The 21,046-nt window shown below is 37.5% G+C and overlaps 9 protein-coding genes across 9 annotated transcripts; 2 read left to right on the top strand and 7 right to left on the bottom strand. All coding sequences in view use genetic code 12, as the record gives it.

The window, feature by feature from the left end:
- Positions 1–23: 23 nt before the first annotated feature.
- Positions 24–389, bottom strand: CPAR2_802050 (uncharacterized protein; the record flags this gene model as incomplete). Its single annotated transcript, XM_036808055.1, has 1 exon — positions 24–389. One exon carries the CDS (start codon positions 387–389, stop codon positions 24–26), a length of 366 nt encoding a protein of 121 aa, XP_036664830.1.
- Positions 390–892: 503 nt separating this feature from the next.
- Positions 893–2,781, top strand: NOT4 (CCR4-NOT core ubiquitin-protein ligase subunit; the record flags this gene model as incomplete). The annotated part of the gene is made up of 2 exons (XM_036808054.1): positions 893–942; positions 1,023–2,781. 2 exons carry the CDS (start codon positions 893–895, stop codon positions 2,779–2,781), a joined length of 1,809 nt encoding a protein of 602 aa, XP_036664829.1.
- Positions 2,782–3,013: 232 nt separating this feature from the next.
- Positions 3,014–3,505, bottom strand: CPAR2_802030 (uncharacterized protein; the record flags this gene model as incomplete). The annotated part of the gene is made up of 1 exon (XM_036808053.1): positions 3,014–3,505. The coding sequence occupies one exon, from the start codon at positions 3,503–3,505 to the stop codon at positions 3,014–3,016; it is 492 nt and encodes a 163-aa protein (XP_036664828.1).
- A 269-nt stretch (positions 3,506–3,774) lies between these two features.
- CPAR2_802020 (isoleucine--tRNA ligase) lies at positions 3,775–6,726 on the bottom strand (the record flags this gene model as incomplete). Its single annotated transcript, XM_036808052.1, has 1 exon — positions 3,775–6,726. One exon carries the CDS (start codon positions 6,724–6,726, stop codon positions 3,775–3,777), a length of 2,952 nt encoding a protein of 983 aa, XP_036664827.1.
- A 424-nt stretch (positions 6,727–7,150) lies between these two features.
- Positions 7,151–8,695, bottom strand: CIT1 (citrate (Si)-synthase; the record flags this gene model as incomplete). Its single annotated transcript, XM_036808051.1, has 2 exons — positions 7,151–8,464; positions 8,609–8,695. The coding sequence occupies 2 exons, from the start codon at positions 8,693–8,695 to the stop codon at positions 7,151–7,153; spliced, it is 1,401 nt and encodes a 466-aa protein (XP_036664826.1).
- A 3,701-nt stretch (positions 8,696–12,396) lies between these two features.
- Positions 12,397–14,463, bottom strand: DEM1 (Dem1p; the record flags this gene model as incomplete). The annotated part of the gene is made up of 1 exon (XM_036808050.1): positions 12,397–14,463. One exon carries the CDS (start codon positions 14,461–14,463, stop codon positions 12,397–12,399), a length of 2,067 nt encoding a protein of 688 aa, XP_036664825.1.
- Positions 14,464–17,586: 3,123 nt separating this feature from the next.
- Positions 17,587–18,891, top strand: CPAR2_801990 (uncharacterized protein; the record flags this gene model as incomplete). The annotated part of the gene is made up of 1 exon (XM_036808049.1): positions 17,587–18,891. The coding sequence occupies one exon, from the start codon at positions 17,587–17,589 to the stop codon at positions 18,889–18,891; it is 1,305 nt and encodes a 434-aa protein (XP_036664824.1).
- Positions 18,892–19,013: 122 nt separating this feature from the next.
- Positions 19,014–20,105, bottom strand: CPAR2_801980 (uncharacterized protein; the record flags this gene model as incomplete). Its single annotated transcript, XM_036808048.1, has 1 exon — positions 19,014–20,105. The coding sequence occupies one exon, from the start codon at positions 20,103–20,105 to the stop codon at positions 19,014–19,016; it is 1,092 nt and encodes a 363-aa protein (XP_036664823.1).
- Positions 20,106–20,322: 217 nt separating this feature from the next.
- Positions 20,323–20,976, bottom strand: CPAR2_801970 (coatomer subunit zeta; the record flags this gene model as incomplete). Its single annotated transcript, XM_036808047.1, has 1 exon — positions 20,323–20,976. The coding sequence occupies one exon, from the start codon at positions 20,974–20,976 to the stop codon at positions 20,323–20,325; it is 654 nt and encodes a 217-aa protein (XP_036664822.1).
- Between the last annotated feature and the right edge of the window lie 70 nt (positions 20,977–21,046).

Genomic DNA, 21,046 nt, shown 5'->3' with positions numbered 1-21,046 from the left:
GCAGAATTAGTAATTTACTTCCATCAAACTTTCCTCTTTCTCGGGGTAACTGTCTCATTGATATCTATTGTCTTTGATTTGCAGGTCGAAGTTGTATCCCCGGTCTTGCTCTCTTTCTCAGAACTTTCCCCTGCTTCGGCCTTTTGGGCATTCAACTCTTCATTATCTTTCAATTTGACCTGTTGAAGCTCATTGATAAACCAGACAACTGTTCCATACAAAAATACAGCAATAACAAGTAAATTAACGAAATGTATGGACCTTGTTAAAAAAATTAATGTAGCTAGCGATGTAAGTAATAGAATGAATGATGCATGAGTGGCTTTTATCAATGCAGGGGTAGTACCTGGAGTAAATATAGACTCCCACAATTCAACGATGAATGCCATAACGAGTGGTCAGGACGCAGAAGGGGTGGTGGAAAAGAAGTGTAATTTCTGAGGACCCTAAGCAGAAATTCTTCTTAAGTTGTTTGATTTGGTGATGACGTTTTGCATATTGATTTCGCGATTGCGAAGAAACGGCAAAAAAATTGAAGTGAACACATACACAATGAAAAAGTTATTTATTGAGGGATATCTCCACTGGTTGAAGTGGAAAGCATGTGACTTCTCCTTTTCCTCCGAGAGAGAGATAGAGGGATTACGAACAACTCACTTCTTTCCTCTGTCAACTAAAAACCTCTAATGGTTTGTGATTGAGGTCGTGTAATACAGTCATTTATAACGGTAGCGCTTCTAAATGAAAGAGAGTGACAATTTAGAATAGTAAATTTGTCAGTAAGACTTAAAAAAAAACTAACATATAGATCCATTGGCAAGATTAGATACATTCATAAACTAGAGACCAAATTATACATCTGACGACTACTTTCTAATAACTGATGACAGCAATGATAGTACCAGACGATTCATTTATTAGTGATGACGAAGAAGAATATTGGTATGTATCTCTCATAGCAAGTGCCAACGGGGTTGGGACTCGAGCTCGTGACGAACTTTTTTACTAACTACATCATTTAGTCCATTGTGTGTGGAAGAGATGGATATCTCGGACAAGAATTTCAAACCCTGTCCTTGTGGATATCAGATTTGCCAGTTCTGTTATAACAATATCAGACTGAATCCAGAGTTGAATGGGAGATGTCCTGGGTGTAGAAGATTGTACGATGATGAAAGTGTCGAATACAAAACTATTAGCCCAGAGGAGTACAAGATTCAACAAGCAAAGAAAGAGAAGAGAGAGCGTGAAAAGAAGCAACGTGAAAAGGAAAAGAAGGAACTGGATATGGCCAACAAGAAGCACTTGGCAGGATTAAGAGTGGTTCAAAAAAATTTGGTTTATGTTACTGGATTGAATCCACCATGTAGCCCAGATGAATTACATTCAGTTTTGAGATCGGACAAGTACTTTGGTCAGTACGGAAAGATTAACAAAATTGTTATCAACAAAAAGAATCCAAATCCCCTGAATTCTGGAAGTCACCACCATCAAAATCCTGGATTGGTGGTATACGTCACTTTTGCCAAAAAGGAAGATGCTTTGAATTGTATAACTGAACTTGATGGATCATTATGCGATGGAAGGGTATTGAGAGCAGCACATGGTACTACTAAGTATTGCTCTTCTTATTTGCGTGGTCACCCATGTCCGAATCCAAATTGTATGTTCTTACATGAACCAGGAGAAGAGGCTGACTCATTTACCAGGAAGGATTTATCGACACAACAAGGTATTAAGATGGGAATGACATCAAGAGCACATACTACATCATTCGGAGAGGATACATATATTCCTAATCACCAGCTTAGTCAAATGACTGATGAGGATTTACAGCAATACCAGCAACAACATGGTCATAGTAACAACAACAACAATGCATCGCATCCACATTCGCATAATGATTTGAACAAGGAACATTTACCAGCCACGGCACATTGGGCAAATATCAATGGACAAGTTTCAGGAGGCAATTCGCCAGGCGTCAATAATAATGTACCCTTGGCAAACTCAGCTGCATTCCCCACATTGGGCGAGATTGCTCGTGAGAAGCAACAACAACAACGTAAGGAACCCAAATCTAGAGTGACAAGTACCAAGTTATCAAAGATTAACAGCGCCACTCCGGCTGACGATGTTGATTTGAATGATAATTTGGTTATTCCATTTATTGAGCTGATTGTAGCAGAGATCAAAACATTGGATGAAATCAAGAATGTCAAGTTTAAGAGATTGAGTGACGAAAAGCCCTTACCGTTATTTGCATTTGGTGGAGATTTCACAGACACAACCAAGCCAGAGGATGAGAAAATGTTGGCACGTCAAGTGATTGAAAAGTATTTGTTGAGGCCAATTAAGAACTATCATTTGGCGTACCCAAACCATCCAATTATGCACCAACAAGCATTGTTGCAACGTCAACAACAACAACAGCAGCACCAACAGCAACAACAACAGCAACAGCAACAAGGCACCCCCGTTGCAGCAAATATCCCATTACCAGAGAAAACAGACGACCAACATTTGCTCTTGCGCCAATTACAACAACAACAGCAATTACAACAATTACAGCAACAACAGCAACAACAGCAACAACAGCAGCAGTTGAATCAACTAAACATGATCAAGACTGGTGATCGTGTCAATACATCTACTCCACCACCACCTGGGTTATTCGCTGGTAGAACACCATCTACACAAAATGATGTTCCCTTGGTTGCTCCTGGTGCTTCCCAACGTACTTCATCACAATTGTTGACACAATTAATGAGTAAGAAATGATTTATATACATGTAACGATGTAATCAATACACAAAAAGTAAAATATATCTTAGAAAAGTCCTAAAGAGGTGTCAAAGTTCAAACCGTCCGGTGGAATATTTACCAATATCAGATTTACTAATTATATAGTTCAACTTGTGAATGGCTTCTATTGCTCTAGAAACGAGTGATGATTTCGCTTTATTTTCTATAACCTCATCTGTTTCTTCGTCTGTGCTTCCTCTTGCCTCTTCTATTTCGCCGTCTCATTCACATTCTCTTGCTTCAGCTCCCTATCCAGATTCGTTTTCAACTCATATATCCGATCATCCAAGAAATGCCAAGCTTGCTTTGGGTTCATAACTTCGTAACTATGAATAATTTTTCCTGCCTCTTTAGCATTATCCATAATCTCTTTACGAATAATACTCAATCTAGGCGCCGTAGTCAACAAATCGTCAACAAAAATTTCATTTTCAAGTTGACGAATCTTTTCTGGAATGATTTTCATCTTTGTTTGCCATGATTTGAGATCCTTTGGATCTAGTTTGGGTTTATGGGTCATTTGTTGTGATTCAAGGTATGAGACACAAACGTGGTATTCGTACAATTGTTCATCGAGTTTGATCAAGATGTAGAATCGGTTCTGTTGTTCCGGAGTGAATTCTGATTTGAGGGCTTGGTATTCGGATATTAGTGAATCTTTGCGTTCCAAGTATCCATTGAGTTTTCTTTGTGATGACATGATATGTGGGGCAAGGGGGTGGTGGAAGCAAAGTGTGTGGTGGATGAGTTCAGAGAGTTGTTGAATCTGAGTAGCCTGTTTATTAGGTCCACAATGGGTCTAAAGCTCCAAAAGGATGGTGTGGTCTCGTGAACTTTAAAACGGGTAACCGTGGTGCATTTGTACGTTTGATTTGAGATTTGGAGATATAGATTTTGTTTCAAAACAAAGGGAAACGATAGTCGATATTTTTGAGGCGTTAACTATATACAGGTCTACGTTTCCTCTATTTACCTATTTACAACATCATTACACTTGCCACACAACGACTCTGGTTCAGGTGCAGTATACTTCCAACAACGTCCACATTTATAATCGTCTGAATGTTTAATAGCAACGCCAATTTCTTCACCACCGATATCCATAATTTGTAAATTGTCAACTTCACCATTGTCAACAAGTTTCACCTTGGAAACTAAAAACAAATCATCAAGATATGATTCATTTGATTTTATAAATTCAAATAAAGTTGAATCTTTGCCCAGTGGGTTTGTCAAATTAATTTCCAATTCCAATTTATTCTTGAAGAAATTGTTTTGCTTCAATGTTTCAATCTCCTTGTAGATTTCATCTCTCAATTTGAAAAAAATATTGAATTGCGACTCCAAATCATGATTAATGTAATCATCAGGCAACTTGAACGTAGTGGATGACTCTTTGAAGGGAGAGTCACTGACATTTTGATTAATATTTACATACTCATCCCAAACTTCTTGCACAGTCAATGGTTGGATTGGAGCCAATATGCCAACATATGTCTTTAAAATATCATTTAAAACAGTTTGAATTGCCCTGCGTCTCATTGAACTGGCCTTATCTGTGTACAAGCAATCTTTTGAAACGTCAAAATAAATTGCACTCAAGATGGAATTAACATGAGCATTGACTAAACTCACAACTCGTGAAAAATTATAAGACTTGTAATACCCAGCACAAGTTGATTGCAACTGATGCAATGTGTGCAAAATATACTTGTCCAAATCACTCAATTGTGAGTACGCGACAGGAGCATCAAAGTCGTACAAGTTGCCCAAAAGATACTTGAATGTAACTCGATACTTTTTACCCACTTCACTTACTCTAGTCAACACTTCTGGATGAAAACCAACATCTTGCTGATAATTGGAAGATGCTGCCCATAATCTCAATCCATCAGTGCCCAAGAATGGTGTCCATGGTTTCTTGCAACCTTCAATTGCTTCATGAGGGGAAAAGATGTTTCCTTTAGTCTTTGACATTTTTTGACCATGTGCATCAGTAATGAATCCATGAGTAATTACAGCTTTGTATGGGGCTAGTGCCTGAAATGATTCTCCTATGTTTCCAGAATAGATAACCTTGTTGAGCAAAGAAGACTGGAACCAACCACGATGTTGGTCACTACCTTCAAGATAGACGTCAGCCAATGGTTGTGTTGTATCGTTATTGCACTCCTTGATATTGTCACGCAACGTGCTCCACGACGTACCTGAATCGAACCAAACATCCATCGTATCTTGTCCTTTGTAGTAATTGGTTCCATCCATATTCGAAGGCAACCAACGACTAATATCAGATTCCTTGACAAACCATTCATCAGTGCCAAACTCATCAATTTTGGTGATTGTGTGATTAATCACCGCTAAATCCAATACTGGTTTATGTGTATCTGCAGCATAAACAATAGGTAATGGTACCCCCCATGATCTTTGTCTAGATATACACCATTCATCTCTGTTTTCAATAAACGATGTTAACCGATTGTACCCACTAGCAGGATGGAAATTCACTCTTTCCAAAGCTTCACGAGCAAAAGGTTTGATTTTATCAACATTGACAAACCATTGGGGCGTAGCACGCTGAATGACGGGAGTTTGCGATCGCCAATCATATGGATAAGAATGGACAAAGTTTTTATTGACATTGTAGATCATATCATGTTGTTTCAAAACATCAACACAAAGCATATTGGATCTAATCTCATTTACTTTTAACGCCCCCAATTTTTGGAAACCTGGAGGCAATTCTTCAACAATGTATTTACCCTTGTTATCAACGCATGACGATTCAATGGTAATTCCGTTTTGCTTGGCAACGAGATAATCTTCACGCCCATGAGCTGGTGCACTGTGTACAAGGCCGGTACCTGCTGTACCAACAACATGGTCACCATGTATAACTGGTCTTTTCATATTGTCTTGAGCTGCGGGGTTCACATAATGTATGCCAATCAATTCAGATCCAGGGATCTCAATATTAACAAGAGAATATTCTGGATCTAGTTTGAGCACCTCTTCCGCCAATGGTTTAGCAACAACAAGTAACTCATCACCCTTTTTAATCAAAGTGTATGTCAAGTGTTCACTGACACAGATTGTTTTATTTGCTGGTATTGTCCACGGAGTGCTTGTCCAAATTAACAATTTAATCTGCTCGTTGACTAATGACACATTTGGGTCACGCTGTTGCAAATAATTGCCCAATTTATCATCAACAACGGGGAATTTAACATATATAGCCACTGACTTGTGTTTATCATTATACTCCAATTCAGCTTCCGCTAACGCAGTTTGTGTATCACATCCATACCATACTGGTTTCAATTGTTGACTCAACAACCCATTCTCTACCAATTTACTGAAAACTTGCAACTGGTTGCTTTCGAACTTATGATCCATGGTAATATATGGTTTTGTAAAATCAGTCATTATACCCAATTCAAGAAATTCTTTACGTTGGTTTTCAATCATATTCATAGCATATTCTCGACAAGCTTTTCGAATCTCAACTGGATCTTTAAACTCTGATTTGCCTAATGTGTGTTCTACTTTTAATTCAATGGGCAATCCATGACAATCCCATCCTGGTTGATACTTGATCAGTTTGTCTTCATGAATCAATTGGTACCTAATAATTATGTCTTTGCATATTTTGTTCAATGCGTGACCAACGTGGAGTTTCCCATTGGCATATGGCGGTCCGTCATGAAGAACAAAAGGTTTGTAGTTGATCTTGTGTTGTTGCTGCCATTTGTAGATGTCGATCCCAGTTCGGTTAATGAGTTCATCACGAGCAGAACCACGCGGTATTTTGGGACTGAACTTGGTTTGGGGTAGCTGTAAAGTTTTTGAGTAGCTTGTCTTGTCTAGTTGTGCCGCAAAAGTAGCAAAGCATCTCGTTTGACGATGCGACAATCGTAGCATTTGAATTACGGTGGGTGGTGTTACTATACTGAACAGAATTCTTTGAAAATTTTCTGTTGCAAAAATCTACTCACGCGCAATGGCGGTGACTTAATAATGATTCATACAGTAAACTACACTGCCATTTATTTGAAACGTTGTTTATTCAAAACAGATAATAAATACACCATGAACAAAGTAATAACTACATAAAAAGGGAAAAACAGGGGTAACAGTATAAAAAATCGTTTCAAATTCCGCTTATAATAATTCTATTTCATCATCATCTGAACTCTCTGTCCTAAATTAGGACTCATTCAAGTGTGGGTAACAAGTGTGTGTGTGTGTTTGTGTGTGTATGTGTGTGTGTATGTGTGTGCTTGTGGATGTGCTTGTGTTTGTGGACAGGTAGGGAAAGCTATATATAATTCTATGTTCTCCCAATTTAGTTGTTAGCCTTGATGTTTTTAACCAATTCAATGTATTTTTCAGTTGAGAATGATTTTGGACGTTCAATTGGCATACCAACACCTCTGTCCAAAATCAATTGTGGCAATACACCGAAAGCTCTGGCAACACCGAACAAAACAGTGTAGAATGATTCTTCAGTCAAACCATAGTATTGCAACAAGACACCAGAGTGGGAGTCGACATTTGGCCATGGGTTCTTGGTTTTACCTTGTTTGGTCAATACACCTGGAGCAACTTCGTAAATATTTGAAACCAACTTGAACAATTCATAGTCTGGCATGTGTTTCAAAGCAAATTCTCTTTGAGCAGTGTATCTTGGATCAGTCTTTCTCAAGACTGCGTGACCATAACCTGGAACAACTCTACCAGCATTCAAGGTTTCCCACAAGTACTTTTCAATATTTTCCTTGGAGTAGTTTCCTTGCAATTCCTCCCTCATCTTAAACAACCATTCCAAAACTTCCTGGTTGGCTCTTCCGTGCAATGGACCAGCCAAACCATTCAAACCAGCAGCCAATGACAACATTGGTGATGACAAAGCTGAACCAACCAAATGGGTGGTGTGAGCAGAAACATTACCACCTTCGTGATCAGAATGGATGGTCAAGTACAATCTCATCAATTCCAAAAATTCTGGATTTTCAAAACCCAACAAGTTGGCCAAGTTGGCACCATAGTCCAATTTACCATCAACCTTGGTTGGCAATTTACCATCCTTAAACACATTTCTGTAAATTTTGGCAGCAATAACTGGCAATTTAGCCAATAATGAGATGGAATCTTCATAAGTGTACTTCCAGTAATCCTTCTTGTTGACACCCTTGGCGTAAGCTTTAGCAAATTCAGACTCAGATTCCAATGCAGTAACAGCAATTGAAAATTGAGCCATTGGGTGCAAATGAGCTGGAGATCTGTCAATCAAATCCTCAACGTGTTTTGGCAATTCTGATCTAGCAGCCAATTCTTCAGAAAATGCCTTGGTTTGAGCATCGGTTGGGACTTCACCAGTCAACAACAACCAAAACAAAGCTTCTGGCAATGGCTCACTTCCACCTGGGGCTTTTGGCAATTCTTTTTGAATGTCTGGAATGGTTCTTCCTCTGAAACGGATACCTTCAATTGGGTCCAAAACTGAACCTTCCCAAACCAAACCCTTGATACCTCTCATACCACCATAAGCTTGTTCCAAAAGAACTTCACCAATAACGGTTTTACCATATTCTTTTTTAAATTGTTTAACCTCTTCAGCTTTTTCTGGAATCAACTCATCCAATCTTTGTTTCAAAGTCTATAGAGAAGGAGTTAGTATAAAGTGACCAAAATAAAATAAAAAATAAATAAAAAAAAAAAAGACGATGCTGCAATGAAACACGTAGAGATGGGAAAAGAAACTCCTTCGTGTTTTCAATGACAAAGATCTATTCAAACATACTGGTTCAGCAGTGGCATAAGTTCTAACTGATTTAACAGCGTTTCTAGCCAAGTTTGATGAGCGTTGGAAAGATCTTAATGATGACATTGTAACTGTGATTGTGTATGATATTATTCTAAATCAAAAGTAGTGATATATTCAATTGAATAAAGAATGAATAAAGCAAGAATAAAAATAAAAAAGGGAAATATTCAAATTTGAAAAAAAAACTATGAGGGACTTTTTTGGTTGTTGGGATATTTCAATTGATATTTATATATACCACTACAACAACTAGTTATACTCTGACAAAGACAAAAGAAAAATAACCCAGACTGAAAGTGAATATAATAAATGTCGCTGCATAAAAAAAGCAGCAGCAGCAGCAGCAGCAGCAGCAGCAGAAACAAAAAATAAAATAAAAAAATAAAAATTGTCTGCCTTAAATTAAAATTGTGTTTGTGTAACTTAGAGACATTTGAAATAAGTGATACCCGATTTACCGACTTTTTTTTTTTTTTTATCACCGAAGGAGACATTTACTATACTATTTTTTTTTTATTTATTATTTTTTATTTTTGTATTCCAGAAACCGAGGAAGGAATAACATACATAAACTTTTGATTGCGATTATGGAAAAAAAGAATCTTGTTGAGTTTCGAAAAAAAAAAGAGCGTGTTAGCAACTGACACTATGTAGGAGTGTATCATTGCAAGAAACAACCTTTATCACTAATTAGTTTTGCAGTTCTGCTAGTACCCATTTTAACAAAATTGTAGTCAGTGTTCTTTATTTTGTGTCTGATTCCAAAAAATGTCGCGTTTATCAGTATCAACCAATTAGATTGCATTATTATTGTGCAAACAAAAGAAGATGCCACTGTGTTGGTATCAACACAAAAACAAAAACCCATTTTGCTTTAATTCATTTTTTTTTTTTTCTGAGCAACACCACACGACTACATTACATAATTGTCAATTGTTTTCGTTTTTTGTTTTTTTTGTTTTTTTTTTTTTTACTTTGCACCGAGTCTTGTAGAACACAGCACATGCTCGGTTAAATAAGTTTGCTTGTGTTAAAATAGTAAGTAAAAAAAACCGTTGTCGAATATTAAGCATCACTCTGCTGTCTAGAGTCAACTCACTAAGAAAACAATAGCCTATTGTAACTGCTCAGTATACACGTTAGCTCTGCATCAATTGCGAAATACGATTAAGTGTTGGTTATGAAGATTTATATTCCTTTTTGATTGGTCTACCCACAAATGTAATATAAAACAATCGTTGAACATGGCAAATGATAGTTATTATCACTACCCCAATCGAACAAAAGACGTATAGCTTCAATGGCTGCTCCACAGCGTATAAGGATAGTCGTTTCAATTGACTTAGGTGTGCTCTATATATTCAAAAACACTTGCAAGAATAAGTCCGTGGGATAAATTCAGGAAAAAAAAAAAAATGTCTGATCTTACAAAAAAAAAAAAAAGAGCCGAAAAATGTCTCCCAAATTTTCTTTTTAAATTAAAGCAAACGTTTCCTCAAATTATTTCAATCAGCGACATTTGTTCTATTTTGAAATTAAGGTTAACGTTTAATATATCCCAGTATATTTCATAGAAACTTGAGTGGCAAGAGACAGTCGAATAGTAAAGGCAGTATTGGTTGTTAATAAGACTATTTCAAATAAGTTGTGTATAGCTTGCACAGGTAAATCTACGTATTGTTGGCACAAGAATGTGGTTCAGTCAATACAATAAACCGCCAATCATAGTGCTCGAAATGAACCTTCAATAAAAAAAAATGTCGTACTACAGTTTCCCCAGATTTTCGACATTTTCTTCAAGTCGATTTACGTCATTGCTTTTAAGTTTTACAAAATTGGGTCCGACACTACCCTATGAAATCCTCAATATCCGAACATTTTAGCACATGTGTATGTGTGTGATTTCACAAAAGGACACTTCGGAGTTCCCAATAACCAAAATTGTGTGTGATCTACTAATTTTCTCAATTGAGAACTAGTATCCCTACTAGTCTTTCTTCTTTAAGGCGATTAAGCAGACTGAAAAGTCTAATTTTTTTACTACTTTTCTAGTGCTTCGCTTTCCCCACAACGTTTCACTGTTTAGTAGTCCACACTTTAGGTGATACATGGATTAGTCTAATTTAGTCAAACTAAAAAAAAAGGTGATCAACTGATTCACAATATCCCAACCAGTTCCGGAGTGCAAACTGTCGCGTAAATAAAGACCAAGGGGGTGGAAAATCGCTAGTATTGATTTACTTCTCTTGTTTCAACACTTTTAAAACTTAACATAGAACGCAACCAGTTTCATCACTCCTCGATACAACTGAATTCAGCTAGTGCCTGCCAAATCCAAACTTACTCGTATAAGTTTTTTTTTTTCTCTCTGTCCGGTATTTACAGGAACATCATCTGCAAGGTGGTCGAGACATTTTTTTTTTATTATATTTTTTCTTCTTCCATTTTCTTTGGTGCAGGTTAAAGTTACACAAACCTGAACCAGAATCTCGGAGTTTTTTGAAATTTCTTGAATATTTTTTGTGGGGGTGGGGCATTCTCACAGAAGAGTGAAAAAAAAAAAAAAAAAAAACCACACCACATTTACCCACACACACATAGACACTTCCGGGAATATCCACTCGTTTTCATTCGAAAGTGAAACATTACAAACATTGATACATCATTGGGGCCCGAGTTGTTTATACATGTTGAAAAATAGGAGTAACAGTACCCATATTATAGAAGTATGAACGACTCGGTAAAAACAGTACAAGAAGTTTTTTTAATGAATTTCTTGGATAATCGTACTTTACAAGTTCCCAAATGCGGTTAGTCTATTCTTGAAGGTCCAAACGTTTAAAGGGCTTCTCGATCTAGCTAAGAATTTCCAACCGAAAGACGGACTAGTTTGCCTAATTTTACATTTTCTTCATAAAAAAAAAATGTATTGCCGTTGACGAATTCAATTTAGTCTAAGATTCTAACCAATTTTGTAAACATAATCACTACAACTCTCAGTCACGGCACCACTATGTAAACATTAACAGTCTTTTGTAGAAACACATCCAGCCTCAGCAGGGAGGGAACCCTTGACGAGGGTATACCTGTAGTTTACTTCATTCTATGTGTAGTTGACTTCAACGCTACCAATTACTCCTTGCGCTACCCCAACCGTTTCTTTCTCTACAACGAAAATTTTTTCTTCACTACTTTATTGAAGTAAATCCATCACCGAAAAGATCCTCCTAATCACAATCAATCCTATATCACGAGGAAATATCTGTATATACTCATTTATTTGAAAATATACGAAACCAAATTCACACGCAAAAAGAGAACTACGGTCGTTATCTTTTACAAACAAACCCTTTCTCTTTTGATTCCACAAATTGGTTCAGCTCAGAACCACATTGTCTTCTCTTTTGGGACTTTATCTCCGGTTGCATGCCCTTTTTTTCAGTTAGGTGTACTCGGTAAACGAATCCCATAAATCAAAATCATCACCCCCATCCTTTTTTCACCTTTTAATTGAGGCAAAAAGGGTAAACGGGTAGATAAAAGACATTATAACAGAGAGATCGATGTATGGATTCTAGTGGATTGATCTTTTTGAAGGTGTCTTACATAAAAAAACTTGTCTCTACAGTTTATTCTTTCTACAATCATCATCTTGAACAAATAAATAAGGTTCTTTCAGAGGAAAGTACTACCAACAACCCCACCAACCCCACCAACCCCACCAACCCCACCAACCAACCGTACACATTGTACCTTCCACCTCCTCAAATTGGTTGACCAACAAATTCTCTCAATTTAGGTCCCACCATTTTCCGTTTGTTCATCAATTCACCAGCCTCACCTCTACCAACAATACATTTCAATTTAAACTCACAAGATTTACACTTCAGTTTAGAATCAGCAAATTGCGGAACCACACGACCAAGCCAAAAATCACAAGCTACATCAATCGTCAGTTGTAAATCTTGTTTCTGAATGAAGTATTGACAAATTTCGAAAACTTGTTGCGTTAGGGCATTATGATACTCAACTGTAGTTGACTCAGCAACGAAATTGTTGAACAAGTTGAATAATTGAGCTGATCTTGCTGCCAAGTACCGTAGAGTTAGTGGTGTTTGCCATGTCCGCAATAACGGTTCCATGTAGTGTTTATATGGGAATGGGTTTGATGATTTAGATTCGATTTTTTCAAGTTCATCCAAGTATGATTGGGTTGATGGCGATGTAAATGAAAATTCATTGGCATTTTGAAACAACAAATCAAATCGATACTCATCATAGTGTTGTTGTGGTGCCATTGCCTTGTCGTCCCGTGGAAACCCTTCGATTCCCAATGCAGCTATTCCTTTATTCACTTTGTTTGTTGTGATTTCGTCATCATATGGCTTAAATCCAATGGGTTTGCCCCGGCTCAATTTGATAAAATCATGATAGAATAAATTAGGATTCAATCGCAACATTTGCAACACCATAATTGGGCTCAATGGCTTATCAATATCGACTTTTTTCCTGGTAGCATTTTCAAGTAATCCATGATAAGTAAACTCAGCATCCATTGTCAAAACCTTGAAAAATTTCTGATACAAATAAGTTTGGCACTTGGCTCCCTTTATCACTGATTGGAAATGAGGTAAAGTGTTTTCACTACGAGTTTTCACATCCGAAATCACAAGTGATAATCCGTTATCGGACTCTTTATACTCTGAAAGAATCTTTTGAGCCTCAGGGATAAATCTCGTCAAATCTATCATGGGTTTAGTCCCAGCTTTATCTTTGTCAAATTCAAAATCCATCATGTTTTTCATCTCAGTGATAAATGTCAAGTCAGTGGGGTTGCTGTGATTTTGAAACTTGAATAAATCAACAATGGATGAAACGAGTACGGAATTGTTTAGTGCCTCAACTCCGTGATGGGGCTCAATGATTTGGGACTTGTTCATGTCAATATATCCATGTAAGGGAATTTCCCTAGCTTGTGAGTTTGTCAATAATGCAAACAATCGTGTGATTACTTTATGAGACCAGGCATTGGCTAACACCTCTTCCTCGGAACTTGTCAGCAATTCATCGACAACCTGAATTGATTGATCAATATCTTGAGCATGAGAAGAAACTTCTTGTGTTGTGTTTGGAACCTTTCCTTTACTCTTTAGTTGCTTCTTCAACGTGGCAACTTTCTCCGAGACAAAGTTCAACATATCAGTAATATCAACCAGTGGATGTGTCTCCTCTTCCAAACGAGCATGGTGGGCAGTACCTTGCTCCATTGCTGGTGTAGATTTCAATCGTGGTGAGCCAGCATGCACTTTATAATAATCACGCATCTGACACCAATTATTAACCAACAATTTCGTGACAGATAATCGAGGTGTTTTGATGATTGAAACATCAGGATTATGTTTAGTGTAAAACTCAAATGGAGTCCTATGTGATGCAAGTGGACTTACAATGGGTAATGTTGTTGAATGGGGTAAATTCCAATTCTCGTAGAGGATGCGTAAAACTTCATTGTCTTTGAATGCAAGCTCTTCTTTTGGTTCAGGTGGAGAAGGAGATGGTGCGGCAGCTTCTTTGGTTCCGTTTTTTTTCCCCTTTACCAGTTTTGTTGCCATACGTTTCTTTGTTGTTTTGGCTTTAGCTTTAGTCGTTGTTGCTGCTGATTGTTCAACTTGTCTAATTATACCTTGCGCATATGCTTCTTCCTCTTTGTCATCGAGGTGGGATTCAAAATCACGGATTTGTGCGTGAGTAAAGTTAGTTCCGTGTTTTTCAATCTTGAACAAATCATCATCATAACCATGTTTATGCAATACACGTGTATCACCTTGCATTTCAGACAATGCGACGCCAATTTTGGACTTGTCTTGTGGTGATACCGATCCAATGGTGTCCCCCAATGTAAGCTTCTCTAATGCTTCATCGACACCATCAACTTCTACTTGGATTTTTGGCATCACCATTGTCTTATCTTGATCAAAATTCAACTGTTGGGCTTGACGACTAACGCGCACGTTTGAACGCAGAATGAATCGATAGCTGAGAAGTTGCCCTGAGTGTGCTGCTATACGCAACCTGGTGAAACTGTGGTAGAATAGTTGGAAATATAAACGTTCTCGTGCCATGAGTCTAATTCTGCAAGCTCTTTTTCACAATGAAATCAACCGATGTACCACTTTGAGCTTTGGAAGTTGACTCTTTGATCAAGTACGATAATAGGCCAACTTGGCGCTCTTTATATACCACCAGTGGATCCCCAATCCTGATATAGATCTCTTAGTGGTTACCCTTACTTTGATGAAACGTAAATCAAACGTGTTTCGGCGGTTGACCATGTGCTGGTGGGAGTAGTGGTGCAATTGGTTCTTTCTTTTTCGTTTCTTACTATTGCGCGTAAAATCTAATGAGTTGCCCAATTGGGACAAGACAATTAATACATGATGAAGCCGTTATGAAGTACGGAAAATAATGCAGTTAAAAGAACTATGAATGATCGCTGTTACAATATCCCACTCTGGATCACAAGTGACTCTATTGTGAAACCGCTTTCAAGATGGTCGTGATTTGTAAATGTGCATTCAGACAGGGATAAAATTTCACAAGGCTCAACAATGGATTGACTTTCCTACACGCTATTAATGTGCTAGTCAGTGGTAGTTGTGATGGTGACCCTTGGCACTATTAAAGCTTGTAATTTCATGCTGCAAAGAAGTGTCTTTTAGTCAATTCAATTTGAATCTTTTAAATGTACTAAAACATGAGAAAATGCTCAAGCAACTGACACATCCAAGATACCTAATGGGGACGGGTAATCACCTTCAAAGTTAGTGAGCTGCAAGATACGGTTAAGATGTGATATGGAACTGTTGGGTACCTCAATATATGTAGAGCGAGTTAATCAACGGATTTCGAAACGGAGTTCAGTGTAAATAATCAGGTGGGAAGTATACACCATGAGTGTAGTATCACAAATATGTCAAACTAATGTAATATTTTAACCCCATTGGGATATGTCTCTTTGACTGAAATGGATTTCTTAATTGCGAAAAAAGGGGCGCGCGTTTTGATTTACACAAAATTTCGATATGTTCAATATTCCCAATTAAGTAAAATTATGAAACCATCAGTAATCAACTACTTAATTTGAAGGTAATGAATACCACAGTGCTTTCAAGATTGCTTTCATCAACCAAATAAAAAGACCTACAAACTACCATCTTCATCTTGCTTCTAAATCCACTCTGCGTAGCCGAAGCTAATCGTATAACAAGTTAAGATTTTAATTAGAATCGAAATATTACACCCATGCTCACATTGTTTTGCGAGTTTGGCAGTTTCTTGCATATAAACCCAAGCAAAATTGTTGCTTTAGTCGTATGATGTAAAGTTGCAGTAATTGACTAAAGCTGGTAATAATTTAGCCTAAATGGGATTTGTTGGAGGCAGGCGAAGAAAGAGAGAACTTTTCACCACTACCACCCCCTTTCCAAATAGACTTTTCTGTCTGTTGTTGAGTTGAAAATTAACATGATAAAAAGAGGTGCTCCCAAAGTGTGGTGTTTGACGACAGTTAATTGGCAGTGTAGTAGGTATATCTAAGCTACGATGGGGATCACGAGAGACTATTGAGACTATGTAAGGGGACTGAATCGTAATGTATTATTTTCTTGAAGAACCTTTGAAGTAAATTATTTTTTTGATACTCTAGTCTTACAGGATAAGTTGAGAGTAGGTTTGTTCATTAAGTATACCTCATTTTTGATAATCTCCCAAATTATAACATCTCCCCAAAACGCGTGTTTGTGGGCATGGTGTACATCATCTCCTTTCACAACAAGTGCTTTTGTATTTCATTGAAAATCCCGCAAAAAGTCAATCTAAGTCACACAAACTCAAGTATCTGCATATTCTACTATTGTTCCCGAGATACCCACCACCACATACACAAGTCTTCCGATATTAATAGAGCTCTTCGATCATACCGTACGTGTGCATATATGCAAATGCATGACCCGATAAGTTGGTCATTTAAGGTTAGGGCCCAAAAAAGAACAAGTTTTTTATAAACTTCCGAGATTTCGAGTTTGTTGGTGGGACCAATCGATTGTCAATCGCCTCTTCCAAAGTGATGCATACTTGGTTTCAATCTTAGTTCATACCTGCAAATGAGTCGCAGTCTGCTTGGGACTTCACTCGCTGGAGAATCATAGATAGACTCTAGAGCTTACAAAGTAGTTTATAGTGGGTAACTACTTTTTGTGTACAAACTTATATAACTCATTATGTAATCTCGATATTCACTCTTTTGACTCTCTTTTTGTATCTCAACAAAGTTTTGGGAAACAATCAATTTTGAACATTCTTCCCCCACTTGTTCTTGTTCTTCTTCTTCTTATTCTGGTTCGTTCATTACGTTCAACATCAGTGCACATATACATTAACCAGGATATAGCAAATTAGGAAGACAAACGGTGTTCTACAGAAAACAAAGGAGCTTAATAAATCAAGAGAATTTTTAAGGTTGGCTTTCTTTTTTTTTTTTTTATTTTTTTCAGGAACCATACAATTGTTAACAAAAAACTACGCGTGTCCCTTTGAAAAAAACTCATAGCCACCGAACGAAGCAGCAACTACTACTACTACTGTCACCGTTACTGCCATACATCGAGGCATAACAGGAGAGCATTGAAGAGAACATTTGATCTGCTTATTTGCATTATTCGCCATTGCTTTTTATTTTTTTCCCGGCTTTCTTTGACCAAAAGTTTCATTATAGACAAAAAACCCCAAGTTTGTATTATCATAAACAACAACTGTTACGTTTTTTGACCTTAACATAGAGTATCGATTTTGCATCATATCCACAAGGGCTTCCCAAATACTTCACCATTTTCTCGAACGCTTTTTTATTTACCATGATAAACAAGAATTTGAATTTGCATTTGAAACTAAACAAGATGGAGTTCAATCAACCATCAATATCAACTCCATCTGGACTGAATTCACAACCATATACACCAATAGATCAAACTTTGAAAACACCGTTGGAAGCTCCTGGTGAGTACCCATTCAACCCACCTCCTTTACATCATCAAAATTCATTCAATAGCCAAAACACTATACAACAACACCAACAACCATATGGCCACAATAATTCATTTTATCAGAACCCACAATATGCTGAATCCGACGATATATTGACAGATATCGATGAGCCAGAGAGCAACAACTCCAACAACTCCAACAACTCCAATAACTCCAACAACGGTGGTGCTAGCTCCAACAACGCGTCCCTCAAAAGACCACAGTACCCGATGTCAAATGGTATGAAGAACACGTCAATTTCAAATTTGTCATTAAATGAAATGAATTTGATGAATTACAATGCCCAACAGCAAGCGCAACAGCAGCCACAACAACAACAACCAAGCAGCGCGTCAATCAGACTGCGTTCATCACTGTTGAATCTTCGTAAACAATCATTAACAAGAAACAACTCAAACAACTGGCTTCACGTTGGTAATATCCACAGTCTTCGTCCCAGAAATAGCAATGCTAGTACTGATTCGTTGGATTGTGTACCAATACAAGCCAACTTGTTCAATGGTGGACCTGGCTCTAGTGCTAGTAATACACCACCTCATTCCGCTGGTATTCAATCGCAATCACAATCAAACTATTTCCCACAACAACAGCCATTATCAGCTGCTGGAAGTAATATACAGTCTCAAACAGCATACTTCCCACCACCACCACCACTGGCAAGTTCACAATTGCAGGATTATAGAGATGTTTCATCTTCAGCTCCATTCCAACTCCCACTGGCACCCCCACCTTTTTTACAAAGAAGTAGATCGAGTACATCGGGAAGTATGGGTGGACCATCTGTTCCCTACCATTTGAATACTGAATCAGCAAATGCCCAAGCTTTGAATAATTTGAATGGACGGTCCAGCTTTAATGCAGATGCAAATGCAGCTGGATTTGCGTTGGATTCACCATTTGAACCACATCCACACCCACTTTCAGCACAACAACTGCTGCAACAATGGGGCTCACAACCATGTGCACAACAATATGCACAACAACAGCAGTACTCACAACAACGCACACTGCTGTTACTGCTGCAGCTGCTGCAACTGCTGCTCCAAGATGATACAGTTATGGATGAAGCACGATTCAATAGCAATTTCAATACTAATTACGTCTCACTTGGTGAAAAGAAACGTGATTCTTTGAAGTTGAAAAGAGGTATGCATTGATAGGAGCATTGGTGGTAGGGGTGCTTTGTCTACATAGAGTTTAAAGATAGCTAGATAGATTTATATATCAAAACCAAAAACATTTGAAAAACACTGTATACGTTTCATTGCATATACATTGTCTATATTTCATTAGATTGTACAAGGTGGAGTTGGCTGTCTTCCATCTCAGCATCCACATCTTGTTTATCATCATCCTGGATATCAATATCATCCGATAATAGCGGCGCCGAGTATTTGATATTGTAAGGTAGATATTTTTCCAAAACAGCTTCCTTTTTAACCAACTCATCAACAGCGCCAATGTCATCAATATCAGTTGTACCACCAACAGTATAGTCATCTCTCTTATCTTTGGCTTTGGTAGCACTTACTGGTTTCACAATGTAATCATTCCAATCACTATTTCGAATACTCTTGATTTTCAATTGTAAGTCTAAATCCAAATCACTTTCGTTTACGCCTTGTTCAGTATTATTAGTTGTCCCTTTCAATTTTCGTTGTCCCTTTAGTAAGCTTTGTTCGAATTCGTTAGCTATGAATTCAGTAGCGTAAAGAAACTTCAACTTGTGGCCTAATTTCAAATCCTTTTCAAGTAGATGATTTAACCATTTCAATTTGTTGTTGTTATTGTCATGCATCAAAGACGACACATTGTCCACTTCTTCGCCGCTTTTGCTGCTTTCGTCCTTCTTCGAGCTGGTTTGACCATTACTCAGTATGAATTGATGATAAAAATCCTCTGGGTGGTGGTGGGGGTGCTGTTGCTGTTGCTGTTGCTGGTTGTCCTTTTCATCAACTTGGGCTCTAGCATTCTCATCAATTGCATCTTGTTCATTCCTCCTCTGTTTTCTTTCGGCGATATCTCTAATTTGTTCTCCATAATAACTCAATACCCAACTTTTAAACAGGTTTATCGACTTTGTATTATACTCCAGTTCATCAAAAAATTCATCATGGATTCTATGCCCCTGGGTAGCTTTCACCAACCCCAAATTGATCATGGCTTGCATTACATCCTGTACTTCTGGTGAATTAGTTCTTGTTCTAATAAGACTACAGTCTATTGACTCTGTGGCTAATTTCGACAAGTAGATGATATATAAGGATGTGATTGTGTTTAATGTTGATGGTTTACATTTGTCAAATCCTTGTGTTTTGAGTATTTGAGCTATTGATACTCGTAGTAGGGAAAAATAAAACGAGTCTTCCATGGCTGAAAGGGGAGTTATATGACGGTTGAGTAACGCTAATAGTGCTTAAACAAGTTCAGTAATAAGAATGAATTCATGTTTTGATATTTTTCATAGCTCTCTCGGTTTCATGTAAAAGAGAATCCTGTAGAGGTATAATTATCTCTCTCTTTATATATGCCATTACTAAACTAATAAACATCTACAACAATAGTCACTGTACATCGCATCTCTCTCTTTACAACCCTTGTTGCAATCTCTCACCCAACTTCTTACCGGCGAAACTTAAGGCATTAAACAATCCCTTTTCACTCAAATCGATATTTTTTAAATCGACAACACCAGCAGCTCCCGAACTCACGGGAGCGTTAGTTACACGAGACACAATAGTAGCCGGATCATACTCCAATATAATCCCACCATCATCAATAGTCTCATCAATGGCCAACACCACCAAATCGTAATTTTCAACAATAGTGGTTTTATCAATGGTATTATTCAACAATATATTCAATGATTCAACCAAATTGCTCAATGTTGAATACATGAGACATTCATTTTCATTGATTGGAGCCACAAGTATGATTGATGTATCATTGATTTGTTTATATACAATTAAATTGTTATCATACAAGAGAATATCTTGATGCACTTTGTTGATTTTGGAAAATAATGATTTCTCAAATTTCAATTGACTGGAGGATTTGGAGGAAGTGGACGGTTTGGCTGTTTTGGGGTGGTGGCTACTGTTACCGCTTTGGGAGCTACTAGAGTTGTTGTTGTTGATATCATTTTCGGTTGGTGGTGTGTAGTATTTAGCGTATAACCTATTGCCTTCGTTGTCTAGTATTAGCAATGCTGACACTGTATATAACGATACATTCAATGACATTTGGGCAATGTAGTGTGGTGTGCTGCCTATCAAAAGCTCTAAATGTTCAACTGATAATAACTTTGTTGAT

This window comes from Candida parapsilosis, contig 005807, assembly GCF_000182765.1.
Source record: "Candida parapsilosis strain CDC317 annotated contig 005807".
In the NCBI taxonomy this organism is placed as follows: Eukaryota; Fungi; Ascomycota; class Pichiomycetes; order Serinales; family Debaryomycetaceae; genus Lodderomyces; species Lodderomyces parapsilosis.
The sequence above is the reverse complement of the archived record's forward strand: the minus strand, read 5'-3'. Positions and strand labels throughout refer to the sequence as shown.